This window comes from Hippoglossus stenolepis, chromosome 12 (genome assembly GCF_022539355.2).
Source record: "Hippoglossus stenolepis isolate QCI-W04-F060 chromosome 12, HSTE1.2, whole genome shotgun sequence".
Classification (NCBI taxonomy): Eukaryota; Metazoa; Chordata; class Actinopteri; order Pleuronectiformes; family Pleuronectidae; genus Hippoglossus; species Hippoglossus stenolepis.
In genome coordinates this window covers 20,363,114-20,384,684 of record NC_061494.1, presented here as the reverse complement: position 1 = coordinate 20,384,684, position 21,571 = coordinate 20,363,114, and the positions used below count along the sequence as shown (strand labels likewise).

The 21,571-nt window shown below is 40.5% G+C and overlaps 1 protein-coding gene across 1 annotated transcript; it reads left to right on the top strand.

Annotated features, from left to right (window-relative positions):
* Positions 1-8,365: 8,365 nt before the first annotated feature.
* On the top strand, positions 8,366-10,248 carry LOC118118627 (forkhead box protein G1). Its single transcript, XM_035171766.2, has one exon. It carries the CDS (start codon positions 9,018-9,020, stop codon positions 10,236-10,238), a length of 1,221 nt encoding a protein of 406 aa, XP_035027657.1. The 5' UTR covers positions 8,366-9,017; the 3' UTR covers positions 10,239-10,248.
* The last annotated feature ends 11,323 nt before the right edge of the window (positions 10,249-21,571 follow it).

Below are 21,571 nucleotides of genomic sequence, written 5' to 3'. Positions count from 1 at the left end.
ATCTCTCCTTCTTGTTATAAAATCGTCTCTGTTTGAAACCCTCCCACTGTGGTTACAGTACGTCACATTCTCTGACCACACACCGACCCAGACCTCGCGACCTTAGTTAAACCCTGCAGCTAAATCCTGAGCTGGGAGGTCACGGTGGTAAAGCGTGCCGAGCCGCGGCGTCTCCAGCGTTTGTCCCCGAGCTCCAGCTGCGGCGTCATGAATAAGTCAGATACTGTCCGGACCTCAGGCCGATGGCAGGTCCCGGCCGAGGCCGACACACAGCGACACACTGGGATGAATCATTTACTGTCTATGATCTATATTTCAGAGAAGGACGAGTTCCAACGTTTATCTGGAGATTAAAGTTTTCATCTGTCAAACATGAAACAGTTTGGTTTCTTCAGTGAAAAATGTTAATGGTCACATATACATTGAATTTTATTAATCCTGTTATACACAATAATTTTACTTTAACTAAGAGTGAGTGTTGTTTGTCTGGTTGTTTGAATAGTTCTATGTTTCTCTCTGTGTTTTAATGGTTCTATGTTTGTCTATGTGTTTGAATGGTTCTATGTTTGTCTCTGTGTTTTAATGGTTCTATGTATTAATGGTTCTATGTTTGTCTCTGTGTTTGAATGGTTCTATGTTTGTCTCTGTGTTTGAATGGTTCTATGTTTGGGTGTTTGGCAGCAGCGCCCTCTCCGGCTCTCCCTCCCTTCTGTCTCCACTCGGCTGAACTCTGTCTGAACCTTCTCTTGAACCCTGGATGAACTTCACTAAACTGACCCATTAATCTGCTTTGGGTGTATCGCGGGATCTACGGTGGCCCGTCAGGGACACCCCGAGCGGCTCCAGAGTCAGCAGAAGCAAAACCACTTAGTAATGACCGAAACTGAGCAGGTCACACAACAACGCACAAGAGAGCGGATTGCATAAGATGAAGAGGAGGAAGAGCACGAGCAGATTTACTCTGAAATGAGGAACGGATGCACGATGATCACAAGACTTTATTTAAATGAGAGAAATCTATAGTTTATGTTATTATAATCCTAAATAATAAAACATAATAATTAGAAAATCCTTTTTAAGCATTGATTATTAATTAACAGCAAATTACCTCATACAAATAATCACTGTGATCCAATTTAAGAAGAATCATTATTCAAGCATCTCGTTTTGATTTTGTTATATTAATATTATAAATGATAAATCATCAAATATAGATTTATCATTAAATTGAACTTTCACTGAACCTTCAAACATTAGTTAATACTCATCTCTTCAGAACTGTTTTAATGAGTATAAGTATTTTATATTTCAAATTATTTGCCTTCTCTGATCATTAAATAATGTAAAACTGTTTTGTAATTATTATTATTACTATCTTTATATATTTCATATAAATTTAGGCATTTATCAAAATTACAAATAAGAAAAAATACCATGAACCTAATGTTTTTTGCAGAGTCGTGTGTGTGTCTGTGTGTGTGTGTGAGTGTGTGTGTGGGTCTGTGTGTGTTTGTCTTCCTTGAAACCTCCAGCTTTGTGAGGTCACGTGTGTCTTAGGACCTCGTGGACGCTAATGAACAAAGGAGGCTAACTTATTTCCTCTATCTTATTATCTGCAAAGATTTATAAAATACACACACATGCAAACATAAAGTGTGTGTGTGTGTTTGTGTGTGTGTGTGTGTGTGTGTGTGTGCGTGCGGGAGAGAGATATGTGTGTGTGTGTGTGTGTGTGACATGTGCAGAGGCATAAAGAAAACAAACCCTCACATACACTCAACCTTGCACTGCTGGGCAAACACACACACACACACACACACACACACACACACACACACACACACACACACACACACACACACACACACACACCCCCCTGGTTTCATCACAGTTTTCTAATGTAGGTCAGTGTGTGAACATCCCAGATACAACAGAGCGAGGGAGGGGGAGGGAGGGGAGGATGGGGGAGGACAGAAAAACATCCAAATGAATGAATCAACCGAATGTTTTGATTTGTAACGGACGCTCGGTCTGTGTCTCTGCCTCGTGGCAACATGGAGGCTCGGTCGCCGTGCCAACCAGGCCCGTCTTCCTCCTCCTCCTCCTCCTCCTCCTCGTCATTCTCTCAATGAAGAGTACACACGTCCCTGCACTGTGTGTGTGTGTGTGTGTGTGTGTTTGTGTGTGTGTGTGTGTGGGGGATGCCTTGCAGGGGGGTTGCATGTATGAATACATTCAGCCTGTGTGTGTGTGTGTGTGTGTGTGTGTTTTTGTATGGGCGGAGCAGCATGTGTATTCGGGGGTTCTACTACAACACTCTATTAATAGCAGTAAACTCCAGATGACCCCGGTGCTGCCGGCGAGTCAGCCTGATTTAGTTTGGCTTCTCTTGGTGTAACGGCTCAGCCTGTAATAATATCGCCAACATGGACGACCAGGACGCTGCTCTCTCCAGAGGGAGTCACCGCGGCAAAGTGCGGCCTCCCTGCTGTTAACGTGCTTTGACAGGTTGTAAGTTCTCGTCCTTCGCTGAAGCTCCATCTGCCGCCTCCTCTTCCTCAAACACTCCGGTTTGAACTTCAAACCATCCGGGTCTGGATCACGTCAGGCCGATAAGCGAATATGAAACTGTTCACCGACGATGCTGTCATATCTGTCAGAGTCTGTTTGAAGCTGGGCGGGTGACAGACGGCCGTAGGTTCCCGAATATGAAAACAATCAGGTTGATAGGTCTTTGTCAAACATCCAGCGAGAGCGTCGTCCATCCTGGAAATCCAGGAGCCGCAGCCACAACCCTCAAAACTGTGATGACAGAGGTCAGAGGAGGAACCGGCGCGGAGGTCAGAGACACGGCGGCGGAGTCGTGAGGCAGCTCATGCTTGAAAAACAGCGTCGGTGATCGTTGGTACTGACGGACAAACTGTCATATCTCATCATAGTCGTACACAATCTGTCCATGAACTGCTCGGCCCAGGTTTTTCCTGGTTCATAAAATAATGTGCGTGGACGAAGAAAATCAACAAACCACTAGTTTAAACTGTTTATTCTTCAATTTGGTCTTCTGAGTCATAAATCAGTCAAATCTGAGCACAAGGACTTGATACAAAGATTTTTAGCTTCATCGAGACTCAAACTTTAGTTGTTTTCTATGATGTCCATCCTGAATAAAAGTCCAATAATCAGTTCGGGAAACATTGAAAAGATTCTTCTTACAGCTGCTGAATCTACATCGTCTGCACGCCCGTGAACTGGAGCTGATTCAGCAGAGTTTTAAAGCTGCAGATTAACCAACAAGTAAAGAAATGTTGGGCTGAATTGTGGTCCACAGGTAATTCATTGAATCCAAGGAAAACCTACTACCTCTGCAGGGACGATATATTTTCATCTGCTTCTGTGTTTTGTTTCTCAGCAAGTTTACGTAAAAACTTCTGAACCGAATCAGCTCCTGGGAAGAACCTGTTAAATTTGATGTATCAAGTAAAGTAGTTTATCGTCCATCTGTAAAATCAATATCACCCAAACTCACATCATTTTCAGATCACATGGACGTTGGTTCTTTTAAACATGAGAAATGTTTTTCATCAAACCTTTCCAATAATGTACAGAGTTACATTTATTTTGCATGATGTTGAAAGTTTGCGCCAAAGTGCCGACTGTGCAGTAAGTGATCAGCGGATGTAAACAAGAAGAATCTGTCCTGAAGCCTAATAAGTGAACATTTAAAAAGCGTCCTGAGGCCAAACACACGTCCCAGTGAGCACGACGCAGTTCGCTGGATGAATTCATACGAGCTGCTGGAACATAAGGACCAGCTGCTCGCAGTGGGAATTAAATCTGTAATCCTGCCTCTGCTAAAGCTTCCTTTTCCCGTTTACTTCCACTTACACATGTAGCTCTGATATATACAGTATTCTGTACAAGTGTGGACGCTCCTGACATGATTATTTTATACACATATAATTATTTTATTGACATTAATGATTTACTGGCAACACACACACACACACACACACAATGAAAGCTTTACTGGGACATTTACACAGTCAGTTAGATTATTCTTTAATCAATCATTGTCAACATGAGGTTTTACACTGCAAAATTTAAAATCTAATTTAATTAAATTTAATACGAGTGTCCTCAGAATCTGTTTAGATGCTTTAAACACAAAGATGAAACGTCATTATTTTCTTTTAACTTTATCCCTCTAAAAGCATAAATGTCTAATTTAAGTCAATGTTTGTTTAGTCAGAAACACAGAGTGTAAATAAAGATGGACGACATGACAGCTCCCAAAAGTTGAGCCAAAATGTCTCTATCACCCCCTGGTGGCTGGCTGCAGGTTATAAACCCCTCCTCCTCCATGTTAGCAGATGGGACATGAAGCAAACAAAAAAATCAAAGAAGACGTTAGTTTGGTTTAAATTAGTAATTTGTCATATAAAAACAGGCTGAGATGTCATGATTGACAGCTGAGACTCACTCCTGATTGGTTCAGAGTGTGTGTGGGCGGGACATTAATGCCACTGCTGCACAGACTCCGAATGCAACTGACGTCAAAAGCTCAACATGGCAGCGTTTGAATCTGAGATATTTCAGCTTGATTTTTGTTCAATGAGAGGAAGAGGACACACGTCGTCCATCTTTACTTACTGAACCAAATGTGGATTCATCCGCCCTCACAAACGCATCTTTCCTGCTTCCTCACGTTAGTTTGTTGAAAGTTTTCTTTAAAAAAACTAACTTTTTATTCGTGAACTGGGATTTACGTCTTCAGGAGGAACCAGTGAGCTCCGAGGTTAATGCGATAAGATGAAGTTCATTAATCTCACAGGATTAATGAACTTCATCAGCAGCAGCAGGATAAAGATGAGAACAGAGAGAAAATATATTTGAAAAGTGTTTTTACACGAAGTCTCATATAAGTGAGATAAAAGTTGCATGTTACAGAAACGTTGCACATGCTGTCGTCCATGGCTGTTTGTCATGCCGTCTGTCAGCAGCAGGAAGAAACGACCTGCGGTGTCGCTGTGTGGAGCAGCCGGTCGCAGTGATGTCACAGTCTCGTGCAGCGGGGGGGCGTTCGGCCTTAAGGATGAAAGCTCGGCCGTCATCCTCGTCTCAGGGAGCATCTCGGGACAGAGGCTGCACTCTTCACCCCTTTGTTGAGATTCGCCAAAAGACCACGCTGTGAAAAAAGACTGGTGCCAAGTTTAAAGCAAAGTTCCCTGAAAGACCCGAGTGTCCTCAGCAGATGAAACATAATCTGGACTTTCATGTAGCACAAGCATTTGTTAAAGTGAACAAATAGTTTGTAAAGCTGAATTCAGACATGAACTCTAACCCTCATCACCAAAAGCTCTGGAATCTCCTCGTCTTTCCAAGTTGACGTCTTCGTCTTCTACGTGTACAGCTCCTCTTCTTCATCCTGAGATATTTGTGTTCTTCCAGTTTCACGTCCACTCGCTGTCTGTGAAGTTTCAAGATATTTTCCTTTTGTTGTGAAAGCGTCTCACTCGGACAAACTCTGGAGAAAGTCCGGACCCAGTTGTGCAGAGTTCATGTCTGAAAACAGCTTCAGACATGAGGGGGCTGCAGGAAAAGTTCCAGAAAATGTCCAGAGCAAATGACTCGGACATTTGTGTTCTCACATACACAACCTCCAGAATATTTTGGTTACAGAGCTAAATGGCATATCTGGAATTTACTTTCAAAATAAAAGATGTATTAGTGTGGATGTAGCCTGAATCTTTGCCTCCGCTGCAACTTTAAATCTCCATCCTCCAGCTTCCACTCTGCTTGATGACTTAAGCGATCAGATCTTCACTCTCGAAGTTTAAAGCTGAGCAACACGAGAGGAAGACGTGGTGTAAGAACCGTGAAGAAGAGCAAGGAGGTTACATCAGGTTTCTGTCCACGAGGAGCTTATGATATCTGGCGAGTGGACGAGGAGTCAGCCAAGTTCATGTTTAGTGAGACCGGACTCATGATAATCTAACTCTTAAAAGCTGCTCATAAATACTCGTGCTGTTTTGGCAACAGCGCTGTAATCTGTGCAGCTGGTGGCGAGCTCGGCCAGCGGAAAAACTGACACCAGCGTCCAGCCGACTGATACTGTCTGACGGCGGAGAGGAAGAAGAGCTCTTCTTCTTCTCTTTTTCTTTAACCACCAGGAGGTTGAAGCCACTGACATTTATTTTAGGGAGCTCTCACACCTCAGGGTCTGATTTTAAATCATTGAACCAAACAGCCGCAGTGTGTTTCATTCTGTCGCCTGTTGGTGGCGTCATATCCTCTTTGAGGAGTCAAAGGTGACTTTTTATCCAGTTTGAAGTCACATTTTAACTTCACACTTTTTAGATCTTGGTGGTTTTTAACTCTATATTTGAAGCAGATGAAGGATTTTAGTCGTCGGACGTCTGGATCTGAAGTTTTCAGAGAAAGAAGCTGAGCAAACGTTAGCGGCAGCTCGACTCACAGCCGCTCAGAGACGTGTCAGAGAAACACTGAGTTTTAACATGAAGCTGCTTTATTCAGTGTTTTTACTGGATTGAATCAGCGGCTCTGTTTGTTTTGGAGAGGAGGAGAATCTCCCATGATCCTTTGCTGCTCACATATAATGAGTTTAAGTTGTGTGTTTGACCTTTGACCCTGTGATGTGATGTGTCTATAAAATGTAGAGATGCTCAAGATGACCCTGAATGGAAAACTCAACTCCTGAAATGAGGGTTCATATAAATAAAATCACTGTAACCCTCTGTGTGTGTGTGTGTGCGTCTGTGTGTGTCTGTTTGTGTGTGTCTGGGTGTGCGTCTGTGTGTGTGTCAGTGTGTGTCTGGGCTTGTTAACGCAGCCCAAACAGACCCTTTGTTGAAAGTTCACATGCAGTTAAACAGAAACACCATCTGGCAGCAAAACACAGCAGAGAATTAATACAGTAGATTGGAGGAGGAAATGTGTGTGTGTGTGTGTGTGTGTGTGTGTGTGTGTGTGTGTGTGTGTGTGTGTGTGTGTGTGTAAACTGGATTCAGCTCTGTTGTCATACAAAATCTGCAGACTGAAAACAAACAGTGTCAGTGACGCAGTTTATAAAATATGATATGTTTTGAAACTGGAAGAGTACAAATATCTCAGGATGAAAAATGAGGAGCTGCTCACGTAGAAGACGAAGACTCTGAGATGATACGTCTTCATTTTAACACTTTTGAACAGACTTTTACACATAAATAAGGTATTATAGTTGATGGTATTTCTACTTTTACTCAAGTAAAGGATCTGGTAAAACTGCAGAGCACAGAGAATAACCAGGAACCAGCAGCTGATTTTATTTTAAAAACATTTATAGTTTGGTATAAAGTTGGACTTTTGTTCAGAGGAAATAAATGTAACATCTCACAGAATAAAACGCAGCAACATTCTACATTTAATCAGCAGAATTAAGTCTCACTATAGAAAACGTCACATTATGAACACATCACAATGCAAAGCTTCCACCGGACACTGAAGGTGCTCACCAGGCGCTGGTGATCGGTAGATGAGACGTCATTATAATTATGTGCATCGTGGTTTTTAAATAATTCATTAATTTGATGTGATATTAACATGACTGCGTCTTTACAACAACACTTATTATCAACAAGGCCTGTAGTCAGGATGAAGTGTCCTTAGTGAGACACTGTCTTTTCTTTTCTTTTTTTACATTAAATCTCTTTATGTAAGTGTTTGTTTACATTCTCTGTAAATGTGATCTTCCTACAGGATGATCTCAGACCCCCCGCAGAGAACGACCCACACAGCCAGAGGTTCAAGCTGGGGGACAAAAAGTAATCCCACTAATTCTGCTTTAATTTTACTGATTGTTTTACATTAAAACACAACTTGAATCTTTCTGTATTTAACTTGTGTTTTATTGGTGAAAAGTAAAAACAGGAACAACAGAGAGGACAGAACAATGTAACAGCCATAACATATAAAGTCTCAGACTTAGTGCATCATTTATCCTTAATGTGGAGCTGTAAAAACATTGATTATTACAGTATTCAAAAATATGATCATTATGAGTTTTATGCGTTTCTTTTCTTCTATTCAGAAAATAACCAGGAATATATGTGTTGCAGTAGTAATTACTACCAACTGGAGGCGCTGTCGTTCCAGGATCAGATCTGCCGCCTCCGGACTCTGTGTGTGTGTGTGTGTGTGTGTGTGTGTGTGTGTGTGTGTGTGTGTGTGTGTGTGTGTGTGTTTGTGTTTGTGTGTGTTTGTGTGTGTGTGTGTGTGTCGGTTTCCGGTCCGGCACAATGATTTTTATTATCAGACAATAGCGGCGTGCTCAGTGTCCCCCCCCCCGCCTCACCCTTAACAAAAAATACACACACACGACCACGCACGGAGCGTGCACGCGCCGTGTTTGCCGACACGGATTCGAACTATTATTGTCGTTGAGCAAACAAAGCCGCGGAGGCTCGAGCCTCCCTCGACTGTTTGTGCGCTTTTACGCACAAGCTCCGAACGGAGAGGTCTTTTACGCGCACACGCACAGAGAGGAGGGTGCATGACGCACGGCACAATTACACGAGAGAATATCGGCAAGCGTGCACGCGCGTAAATACCGAAAGAGAGCGAGGGAGAGTAAAGAGATAAAATGACAGGTTAGTGTTGGAGACGTTTGGAGACGAAGGAGCAGAAAAGAGGATTTGTTGATAAATTCAGTAACTTGGAGAAGCTCCTCCTCCTCCTGATGTCGGAACCTCCTTAATTACTAATTTCTCCTGCAGCCACGCTCCCTCTCTCTCTCGCCCTCTCTCTCTCTCCCTCTCTCCCCCTCTCTCTGTCTGTCTCTTCTCTCTCTCCACTCCTCCATCCATGCTTCTCTCATCCTGACCCTCCTTTCTCTCTCCTCGGTCTCTCTTTCGTTTCCAGCCCGGATAACGGAGGAGGACGAGCTTGGAGTTCTCCTTCTTCTTCTTGTTATTTTTTGTTTGTTATTGTTTACTCCTGGTTTTGTGGGAGAGCCACCGGGCATGGAGGATGTAAAAGACCCGCCGACCGTCCACCGGTCCTCCTCCTTCAGCATCAAGAGCCTCCTGCTGCCCTCCAAGTGCGACAGACCCGACTCCGTTGCCGCTGCCGCCGGTATCCAAGGGACCTTCTCCCCCTCACCGGGCTCCGACTCGGAGAAGTCGCTGGACCCACCGGAGGTGGACTCCACGGCCGCGGCCCTGGACCCGGAGAAACCGGGCAAGGAGGAGCACGGGGACGAGGAGGGGGACGGAGGAGGAGGTGGAGAGGGGGACGGTGCCAAGGCGACGCAGGAGCAGAACAGTACCGGTACCAACAGCGGGAAAAACGGGAAATATGACAAACCTCCGTTCAGCTACAACGCCCTGATCATGATGGCCATCAGGCAGAGCCCCGAGAAGCGGCTCACGCTCAACGGTATTTACGAGTTCATCATGAAAAACTTCCCGTACTACCGGGAGCACAAGCAGGGCTGGCAGAACTCCATCCGCCACAACCTCAGCCTCAATAAGTGCTTCGTCAAGGTGCCCAGACACTACGACGACCCGGGGAAGGGCAACTACTGGATGCTGGACCCCAGCAGCGATGACGTCTTCATCGGGGGAACCACCGGGAAGCTCCGCCGGCGCTCCGCCACCTCCCGGGGCAAACTGGCGATGAAGCGCGGGCTGCGCTTCGCTCCTCTCGGGTTGGGGATTAACGAGCGGGCGAACAACCCGCTGTACTGGCAGATCTCTCCGTTCCTCTCCCTGCACCATCACCACCACCACCACCCGCACTACAACGGATCCACGCCCGGCTTTTTGAACCAGGCTGCGGGCTACGGGTCGCTGCTGCCCGCGGTGGAGCAGCTGAGTAACGGGGACCTGGGGCGCTCCATCCTCGGCGGGTCGGCGGGGGCGCTGGGCTTGACGAACAGTTACGGGATGAGCACGTCGCCGGTCGGGCTGCTGTCCGGGCAGACGGCCGGGTATTTTGTCTCAGGGACACAACACTCTTCAGCGGGGCCGCCGGGAGGAGGAGGACACCCGCCCCCGCCGCCGCACCTCCAGCAGGGCGCACCGGGGTACGGCGGCCTGGCCTCCGGCAGCTCGCCGCAGTCCCTGCTCTCAGACTCCCTCAGAAACAGCTCCATACCGGCCTTCTCCCCGGGCGTGTCCGCGGGGTTCCCCGGGATGCTGTCCCATCAAAAGAGGGTGACTCCAAACGCTTTCCTAAACTGAACTCCCCCCCCTCACCGTCCCCTCTCCGTGGATGGCACCGGGACGAGGACGCACAAGAGACGTCACGTTAAGGGCACAGAGAGAAAGTGGTAAATATCAAACACTGATCCACAAATGACGTGGGACTGTTTTGGGCCATATTCTGCCCCGAAGTGCAACGGGTTTATTTTCATGATTTTATTCGCATTCTGTTGAAAAAGGGACAAACTTTTGTTACCGCGGGTTGTACATCTGTAAACTAGACTTGCCAAAGGTAACGCTATATGAGTAGGATATATTTCAAACTATTTATATCTTGTACAAAGATTTTCAGTACTTCATTTGAGTCTTTTATTTATGTTTTGTATTTATTGTACAATGTATTTAAATTCTATTTGTCAGTGTATACGCATCAGTATTGAGGGGGAGGGGGACTTACTTACAGGGTTAATAATTATTTATGAATTTTGAGACAATCGAGGAGGAAAAAAAAGACAATCAGAACTTTTTCTTTTCTCTTTTCTGGAGTAAAAACTTTTTTGAATAAGTGAATAAATGAAGCCTTAAAATCAGCAGAAACAATCAGGGGTTAAAGAGGAAAAACAAGCCTACAAATCATATCTTACTCAGGTTTGACCCCGGACAGGCCTAACAATCATTATATTAACAGTAATAAGAAGAATAGTCATAATTCATCTGCTCTCTGTGAAGAGTTTGCTCCCAAAATATAGATATCCAAAAAGTTTTAATGAGCTAATGATAAAAAGATCACTTTAAATGATATAAGTTATATATAAGTAACTGGATATAAATGTTTTTGGAACAGAACTCTTCATATAAAATTATGCAAAACATGGAGTTTTTGTATGTTTCCTGTTTATTATCCAAACCCAGATTGTCATTTTCACTTCACATGATTTTACTGTGTGTGTGTATGTGTGTGTGTGTGTGTGAGTGTGTGTGTGTGTCTAGGCCTGTGCGTAAAACCTGCTGCGCATGTGCACTAAGAGCCTCCACACAAACAAACATCCTCCTGAATTGAAGAATAAAAAATACTAAATAAAATAATAATAAAAAAACATTTACCGGCGTCTCCTCCTGCTCGTGTCCCGCTGACCTGCTCCGGTTTCCCGGTGTAAAGTTTGAAAGTGACGGTGGAGGCTGAGGTATGGAGGCCTCAGAAGGACACACTTTCTCCAATTGTTTGTTTGTTTGGTGGCTTCAAAAATACACACACACACACACACACACACACAGACACATGTAAACACACACATATAAACACACACACACACATGTAAACACACACACATATATATATAAACAAATATAAACACACATAAACACACATAAACATACACACAAACACACACACACACACACACATATACACACAGCTCTTGTCAAGTGAAAAACTTGTATCTCCAATAAACATCTTAATCTTGAAACAATTTTTTGTCAGAATTGATCTCAACTCAAATTTGTTCAGTTTTATTATTTTTTCACCTGGAAGGTTTTATTTCACCAGAGCCGCTGAAAAATAAAATTAAATGAAAACACATTTGCACAGAAACTGAGAATATTGGGGAAACAAGGTTTTCAGTCAACTTATATATGCACAAACATATGCAACTTATTTATTTTGATTGTTCGGGAGTGAAAACTGCGGAGCGAGTTCATCAGCTGACCTCTGCAGAGAGGCCGCCATTTTCGACCTGCTACCGATATTAATGTTTGATGTGACGATACTAAACTTTTAGTGAATTTCTATTTTACACATTGTTGTGTAATGAGAACATGATTTTAAATTCATTTTGTGACTTTATTTCAACACGTGGGAGGTTTTTTATTTAAAAAAAACTTGATTTTGTGTTGTTTTTTTTTGTCCCCACAACTTCAGTTTGTTTTAAATGAGAATTTTAGTTGAATTTAACTTACAACGGTGTCACTACATTTTATGTAAAAGCTCAAAACACTGAGACGTTTTTTCACCATCATTTGAAAGTGCTGATTTTATTAAATCCTGTCCAACTCATACAAATTATTTATTTTCTTAATACTAATTTAAATAATCATTTGCTAAAATGTAATTTAGATTAATCTCATTAATCACATGACACAAAGTGGCCACTATATTTTATTTTAGTAGAATAACGATTGTGTTTTAGCTTCTATACAAACTTTAGTGACTTAAACTAGCGAAAGAAAAACAACGAAAACGTTTTAACTTTTTTGAATCAGCATTTTTCAGGTTAAAAAACAACAATTGATCTTGTAGATTATTTGCAAATCGACTTATTGATCCCAACGTCATCGAATACAGAGACAAACGTCGAAATAAAATTGAAAGTGTATTTTACATCAGCGAGAGCGATGTGACTGCATTGGAAAAAATACTATTTTCTATAAGCACAGAAAATAAAATGTGCAGTGTTTACCTATCAGAGTATTGATCGATTATTGATCGGTTTGTCTTCAGATCTCAGGTCAGCCGGTCTGAGCGACAAAATCCACGGCAAATAAAGTCGTCTGTGCAAAACTGAATGTAAGTAAACAGGTAAACAATTAAAACAGGAAACGATGATGTGGAGGATATTTTACAAAAACATCCGCTCAACATCGATACAGCAAATTTAACCTGTGTTAAAATAAAAATATAAAAATTCAAAATTTCTGAAATGGCGAAAGGTTTAAATGATCATGGTTCAAAGGGAATAAAGACGTTTTAAAGAAATAATTTAGATTAAAATCTTCCCATTCAAAACTGACATTAACATTGAACGGCACTGTTGGATATATTTATTATTATTACAATTATCATCTGTTTTGGGTCGTTTAACAAATGTTGTCGACTGAAAGTAAACGAACTGCAGGTTGAATTTGATTTTAAATTATTTAAATTTGAGATGTTAATGAAAATGAATTTTGTGTACGTTTCTGTTGATATTTTAAAAGTGGTACAAATTTAAACTGGTATTATTTTTACAGTGTTAGCCAAGAATACAAAACTGTAACCTTCTTATGTTTACCTTTGACAAAAATAGAAAAATAAAAGCTACAAGAAAACACACACACACACACACACACACACACACACACACACACACATTACACACACACACTGAAAATAAACAGAAACATAGGAATATTTCAAAATAAAAGCACAAACACAGTCCAGCGGGTCTGACTGAGCCTCGTTCTGTTTGAGTAATAAAAAAATGTAATTTTTGAATTTAAAACAGTAGAAAAAGTAGAAACAGATGAAACTGACTGATCCAGGCTCAGAAGTTTTTTATTTTTATTTCTAAACTCTTCCTGTGTCACTTTTTCATTTTGGTTTTGTAAAACAAAAATATTTTAGAATTGTTTTTATTTTGAATTGTAATTTGTTTTGCACTTCTGTCGTTAGTTCACTTGTACGAAATCTGTCCCGTCTGTTCTGTTGCTGTTTGTTTTTTTTCTCAGAGAAACTTAACTTGATTAAAAAGGATAAAATAACCAGACTTTCTGTTTCACTGATTAATGTGTGGAATCATTTAACATCACGATCCTCAAATATAATGATTACAGGTTTTATTTTTATATAAAAGCATCATTGATATATAAGGTGGAAGCAGCAAATATATGTTATTTTAAGTTTGTAGTTGTTTTTCTTTACGTTGTTCTATACTTGAGTTTAATTGTTTTAAAAGTCGTAAATGACAAACTTTTATTTGATTAAACAACATTTATTCTATTAATTTAATTACGTTTAATTTCTTCTTGGGTAATTTATCCGGGAATGTTCCAAATTTTTGAAATTTAGTTTTGACAATGCATCATTGAGGATTTTTTGTGTGATTTATAAGTAAAACCTAGATAGATTTATAGACGGCTTGAGATTTAAAGACGATATATGTATTTAGATATTTATTTTTACCTGTATTAAACAATTCAGGCCTGATTATGATTAAATTGTACTTTGGTTTGGTTGTGGAGTTTTTGTTTGAAGGTATATTTCTTACTCTAAAATCAGTGACTCTTCACCTCTTTAATCTAATTTAACAGCTTTTTATTTCCACTCTGATTTGTTTGGTTTGAGCTCAGAAGTTTTGCACTTTGACTTTTACTCTTCTTTTCTTCGCTGCTTGAACTCAGCAGTATCATGTGATCAGAGTGTGTGTGTGTGTGTGTGTGTGTGTGTGTGTGTGTGTGTGTGTGTGTGTGTGTGTGTGTGTGTGTGTGTGTGTGTGTGTGTGTGTGTGTGTGAAAGAAAATTTCTTTCTTTCTACAACATAAACGTCCAGTTCGACTGTTGTGGAAAGAAATCAACACAGAATTAATTCATTTTCTCTAATTAATTATTACAGGTTTAGGAAGTTATACATTTTATTATGAATGTCTCATTACCAAATGAATTGCAGCATAAATATTCATCTTTCTCAGAACAATATTTGCTCTTTTATCTTAATTATTTCTATAAAAATTGGAATATTCTTAGTTGTGAACTTTTACTAAAACTTTATGTTTATTTTATTTATATTTGAACGAATGTGAGTGAACGATGTTTGACTGTGGACTCAGTATCAGAAGGTGCACAGACGAAGAGACGGACGATAAACTCTGAGATTCTTTATAACGATTCATCGGAGACGTCAGGAGAAGATGAAGCATCATAAAGTATAAGACACACAAGAGAAGACAGAGAGGAAATCAGACATCCACCCGTCTGTCCTGTCTTTATGTCTGCACATGTCTTCTGTTGATGCTGTTCTTCTTCCTCTCTGTCTCCATCTGTCTTAATCTCTATCTGTCCTCTCCCATCTGATTCTTCACCCGTCTGTCTCTCTCTCTGTCCATCAGTCTGTCTCCTGTCTTCATGTCTCTGCATATGTCTTACTGTTGTGGCCTTTTACTGTTTATCCTCTTCTCTGTCTCTATCTGTCTTTATCTCTGTCTGTCTGTGTCTTTGTCTCAGTAGGACTTGTCTGTCTCTGTCTTTTTCTGTCTCTCTTCACTTCCATCTGTGTCTTTATCTGTCCGTCTCTGTCCATCGCTACCTACAGTTTATCGTTGTCTTTTTGGCTGCTGTGCGTCTTCGACTCTGCTACTCTGAATTTCTGTCTTTATCTCAGTCTGTCTTTTTCTGTCTCTCTCCACTTCTATCTGTGTCTTTAAGCGTCTGTCTCTGTCCTCCTCTGCCAGTGTCCCTGTCAGTCTTACTATCCTCCTGTTTTTGTCTTACTCTTTACCTGTTTCTTTCAGTGTCTCGTCTCTCCGTCCCAGTAGTCAACATGTCTTCTTGTTTGAGTCTGTTCATCCTTGTCTCTGAGTCTCTGTCTCCATCAATGTCTACCTCTCTCTGTCCCAATCTTGTCGTTTCATCATGTCTCTGCTCGTCTTTTCTTTGTCTGCATCTGTCTCTGTCCACATTTATCTGTCTCTACCTCTATCTTAGCATTTTTCTTGTCTGTCCCTGAGTCTTTATCTCATCTCTAAGACTTTTTTGAGTCTGTCTTTTTCTGGTCCTGCTTGTGTCTCCGTCTCTGAAGTTTTAAGACAGGTTTTCTGTCTCTAACTGTGTCTCAACTCGTCTGTCTCTGTCTCCGTCTGTGTCTCTGCAGCTTTAAGAGGAGTCTCTCTCGGGGGGAATTTAGGTCAACGCAGCGCCTCCATCGGCGGCGCTCTTGTTTTGGCAGCTGGGGCGGCCCCAGGGGGCGGGGCCGAACGGAGGGGGAGGGTGTGTAGTGATGTAATTTTGCCAGTGATGTCACTCCCACCGCAGATGAGTCAAAAAAACAGTCAAACTTACTGGACAGGCCCACGACTGGTCGTCTGCTGCCAGAACTCAGCCGACCGTGCCGACGTTCAGCCACAGTCAGGAAACCTGAGGAGGAACGGAATGGACTGTTTCTACAACCAGAGAAAGAGACACATATATTCACCATGTATAATCCTTTGATCATTTCAGCACTATTCCTTTGATCAACTGAACGTCCTGACACGGTGAATATAGATTATGAAACAGAAATAATTAGCTATAATTGGTCGTGTTTGGGGTTTTAGCTGCGTTTCCATCGCAGGAACTTTTCCACCACAGGGACCAGGTTTGAAATGAAGTTAGTAAAGTCTTTTTAGGCCCATAAAAGTTCCTCCTCAGGGTGTTTCTGCTTTACAAAAGTACAGGGACCTTTGGGGTGGGGCTTAAAGTGCTGAAGCCCCCTGGTGTCTGGCTGCAGTATAGCTCAAAAACACTCCTCCTCCATGTTAGCAGATTGGACATGGACCAAACAAAAAAAATCTAAGTACATGTTAAATAAATGTTTGTCAAAGATGTTTTCTGTCATTTCAGGTCGTTCTTATCTCACCGATGTTTGTCCAAGTGTTCATGTCTCTGATCAGTTTGGTTTTAATTAGTTATTTGATGATATAAAAACAGGCTGAGACGTCATGATTGACAGTTGAGACTGAGTCAGGATTGGTTGAGAGCACGTGTGGGTGTGACCTCACAGAACGTCTGACGGTCGTCACTCATACGTTTCTATCGTCCAACAGTTTGTTCCAGTGACAAACACAAGGCTCCTCCTCCCGACTCTGACAGTCCTGGGCTGTCAGACGATAAAAACTGGGTTGAAGTGATGAATAAAACATCGGGACTGACCTTTGACCTCCGCACTGTTGGGCTGTCATGTTTGCGATCCCAAAAAACAAAGCAGCTTCTGCATCATCGTTGTAAAAGCGTCTCAGTGGTTTGTCTGAGGAGTCGACAGAAGAGACGAGACTCCGACCCGCAAGGAAGAGAAACTTTAAACTTAGACTAAAAACACAACCTCACATTTATCAAACTCAGAGAAGAACATTTAAGATTTAACTGCACTTTGAATTCAGTCAGTTTGTCATTAACAATTTAACATCAGCTGCTGATCCACGTAGAAGCAAAACAAAGGAAATCAAGCAGCTGCTTGTGGAACAGTGAGGAGCCGGTTAGTGCTAATGTCGTAAGTAGGATATCTTAAAAACGTTAATACGCTGTCTTTACTTCGTGTTTCACTTCTCGGTTACGTTCACTGAAACTTCCTCAGATCCGATGCTCATCCAGCTCCTGGTGAAACAAACACATTTTACACAATTAGATTAAAAACTCAAGTTGAAAACAAACATTTTTGCAGCTACACGTCAAACTCTGTCAAACTTCACTCAACTTTCAACCAGAAAAACTGAGGATGAAATGACACAGATTTCCCTTCAGGGATCTTTAACGTTTGTTTTACTGACACAGATTCTCTGCTCGTGTTCTTCTTTCCTTTTGAATTAAACTCAGTGGCGCAGCAGACAGTGGAAGAAACTCGTGAACTGACCCTCCTGGGCCTCTGTACATTTCAGTGCCATGTTCTCATGCTGCAGTTTAAGAAAAATGTTTTGTATTTAACACGTCTGTTTCATGCCAAGAAGCTTCAGGCCACATTATTTCATTCTCCATCTTTAATCACATGAGACGTTGCGTTGTCTGCTGGTAATTATCTGTATTAGAAGCTGGCGGCGGCGGCGGCGGCGCGTCTCCAGGGGACGGGACGTTGGCGAGTTTCTACAATGTGAGTGATAAAAATAAAAAAATGAGACGTGGATTCAAACTGTGTCTAGTTTAGTGTTTGGATTCTTTAATTCTTCAGCTGCTTTTAATTTACCAGAGGAAAAGTGAAGCGTTGACTCACTAAGACAGTGGAAGATGATTTAAATGGAAACGAAGCTTTCAGACAGATTTGAATGACGAGTCTCAGTTATCGTTTTAAATCCACTTCATTCGAATTCATAAACGTCAGAACTTCTTTATCATCCGTACGTTACATTCACAGTGTCAGGGGTGATTCAGGGTTCAGTGTTTTACCCAAGGACACTGTAGACTGGAGGAGCCGGGAATCGAACCGATGACTGTGCGGTTAGGGGACGAACACCTCCTGAGCCTGGAGAAACTTTGCTCTGTGTCTTTTAGTGAAACCGAAGATGAGAAAAACTTATTTTGAAAAAACAACATGTAAAAATTTGTCCTGTGATTTATATCTACAGAAACGTATTTAAGAAAAATAAACATTAATGTGAATTTCATTTTAATTTTCTTTCCACAAGAAAAATAGACTGACATTATTTTTCTATGATGAGTTTTACTCACGTACTTTGTTTGTATGACCTGGATTGATTTGCCTTTGTAAACCATTTTCTAAATACATTTATTAAGATATTTATAATAAATAATGTATTTTTATTGCTGCTAATGGTTGTGACACATCAGCTGAGTTTAAAATGGCGACTGGATTCATCAGAGGTCTGAGGAACAGTTTGAAACGTCACCACGACAAATAAAAACCTTGTTTCTGCCTTTTAGTGTCTGGAGTTTACAAAACAAATCAAAGTTCTCAGATTAAAACGTCTGAAAAGCAGCAGCTGCAGAAACAAACAGACTAAAACTGTTAAAGCTGAGATTTAAATTAGGATCCATGTGATCAGATAAATCATTCAACGTGTAAAGATCTGAACACTCGGCTTCCCAATCTCCTCAGACTCTGAGACTTTCAGCCGTTCAACACGTCTGAGTTCAGAGGAGACGAAGCTTCCAGAGGATCCACTTAGCTTTCTGCTCCGAGGCCTTTTCAGCCTCAGTGTTAAGTGGCGTCTAATCTGCTGCAGAGCTGAAGTTTAAAGGGCGAGTGCTCGAGCTGCCGACCCTTCAAAGGTTATTAGCACCGACCTCCACTCACATAATCCTGACGTGCACGGCTCGGTGTTCCGACCGACACCAGGACGGAGACCGGGAGGGCGGAGGAGGAACCAGGGAGATGGGAGTCATCGCAGAGGGTCAGGGAAGTCTGCAGAGCACAAGAAAAACTAACATCTTCACAGGAAAAACACCTCAGGAAGTTTTCCTTCAAAATTCAAACACTTATTGCACAACAATAATTTAGAATTAAACTTAAATGGTTTGAAATCTGGCAAAGAAAAGTTTAATTTTTAATTTTTTAAATGTTGTCGCCTTGAAACTTTAAAAAACACAGAAACTTTGAAGATGTTCAGTCTGAAAAAGATTTTATTATCTGAGATGATAAGAAACAGAAAAAACTTCTCAGTGATTTAATTTGTTTCAGTTTATAAATATATCATTAATGTAGTTTAACACTAATGTCCATAATATTAACTTTTATCTTTTAATAAATCTCATCTGACTTATTCATTTTTCCTGGTGACTCAGCAGCTGCAGGTTTTCTGCACAGAATTAAAACTTGTTTGTCTAAATGAGTCAATGAGTGTAAAATCTTGTTTGATTGGACGAATCAATAAAGGAAGTGGACGAGCGGAGCGTCCAACACGGAGCCCGAAGGCCTCGACTTCATTAATACACAGAATAAAAAAGTAGCTCTAATATCCTTCACTTAAATAAAACATCAGCTATTTTATTATTTGTGTTTTTAATTGTTTATTTACTTCTGTAAAGTTTTTTTATGTTTCTGATGTGAAGTTTTATGGATCTTTTATTTCAGTCAAGCTCATTAAATGGCTCCTGTGTGTGATAATGAACTGAAGAATGTAGTTTCTCATTGGAGAGCCTGGTGCCGACTCAGGTTTATTTATTATCATTACTGTTTTTTTTGCATCCAACAGTGCTGAGCTTCACATGTTCAGTAAATATCTGTTCATAACTGTTTCTACAGATTTGATTTACTTATTGTTATTAACATTAATCGAAATACTATTAAATTAACCGTTTTTCTACTTTTTTCTTCTTCTTTCCGGGATTGGAAAGTTACTAAGTACATTAACTCAAGTATGATGCTGTACTTCAGTAAAACTTTAAAGTACTTGTACACAAGTTTAACCTTTCAACAAATTAAATCATAATTCTTCTTCCATGTAAAAACATGAATGATAATATAATAATTTGAGTCATTTTGCTAATTTGCACTTTGTTACAGATACTTCTGTTCTTTTAAATACAAAACTTGTATTTCTAATGTCAACTAATAACATCCATTTGTCTCAATGCACTTTACATAGTAAGGTTGAGTTCTTACTATTTGTACTAGTAGTAATTGTGTTATTTCTCATTACATTGGCTTTACATGGTTTTACACAGTAAAACATGAATTTTCTCATCATATCATAATAACAGATTTGTGATGCGGAAGATGATGATTCTTGTTGTGTTTTTGTGTCCGAGTCTAAAACAGCCGACGAAAGACTGAAAATGAACAGAATGAAAATATCACAGAAAACAAACAGACTCAGGTTCAGTTGATGTTTCTGTTCACACATCTTTTTCTTTCAGGAGAAAATAAATCGTCACCTTCTGCTGCTTTTGTTTTCACAGAAAAACAGACAGGGACTGAGAGAAAGAGAAAACACAGAAGCAGATCTGAGTTTTCTCTCTTAAACCGAATCATCTGTTCCGGGTAAACATCGGAAACATATCCTGAAAACTGAATAAATGTTGCTGTGGGACGAGACCGAGACAAAGTGATGATGGAAAGTCACTAAGCAACGATTCCAGGATGATTTATAGGTTTAAATTTCTTATTGGCTCATTCTTTCATTTTCTGGTGTGAAATCCGTTTTATTTTCTACCTCATTATCATCTGCATCTTCATCTTCACCTCATATTATCTTTTATTTCATTTATTTAACGACTCAAGGACGATTTTCTGTCCTTGATTGTGGTTTTTAATTGAAGAAAAATCTTCCGCCAACCATTTAAGATTTTATATATTTTATTGTATGTAAGATTCAGATCGAACAGTTAGAAGATTAACTATTTAACAACTAAACTAACTTTGTGTAAAAGTACTAATAAAGTTTTACTTTTGTATAAATCTTATTCTTACGGGTTTCATTTCTATTTTATTGATTAATATGCATCATATTCAGTTCATTAGTTTATGTTAAAACTATGTGATATGAATGAATATAGCATAAATAAATCTTAAATGTTGGTCAAAATGTTTCTTTGAGTGTAAATTCCAGGCCTTGATTGATCAAAAAGAGAAAACTAGCAGCTCAGTACTTTGCTTCACGTTGCACTCGACACTTTTGGCTCAGAACTCTGGAGTTTATCTGCAGAACATGAAAGAAAAGTTTGATGAATTAAAAACAAAAAGCTGAAATGAAGACGATGTTAGGTTTGACTTAAATGATCGGAGAGATGAAAAGAGGGTGAAGCAACAAATTAAACAGATTTCAGGTCAGGAACTGTGAAATCCAAATTAAGGAAGCATTTAAAATAAATAAAATCGTAAATATTGGGCTAAATGATTGATTGAGTTTAAAATAAATAAATGTTTAAGAGGATAAAGAGTCTAAATACTTAAACTGCAGCTTTTTATCTGCAGAAA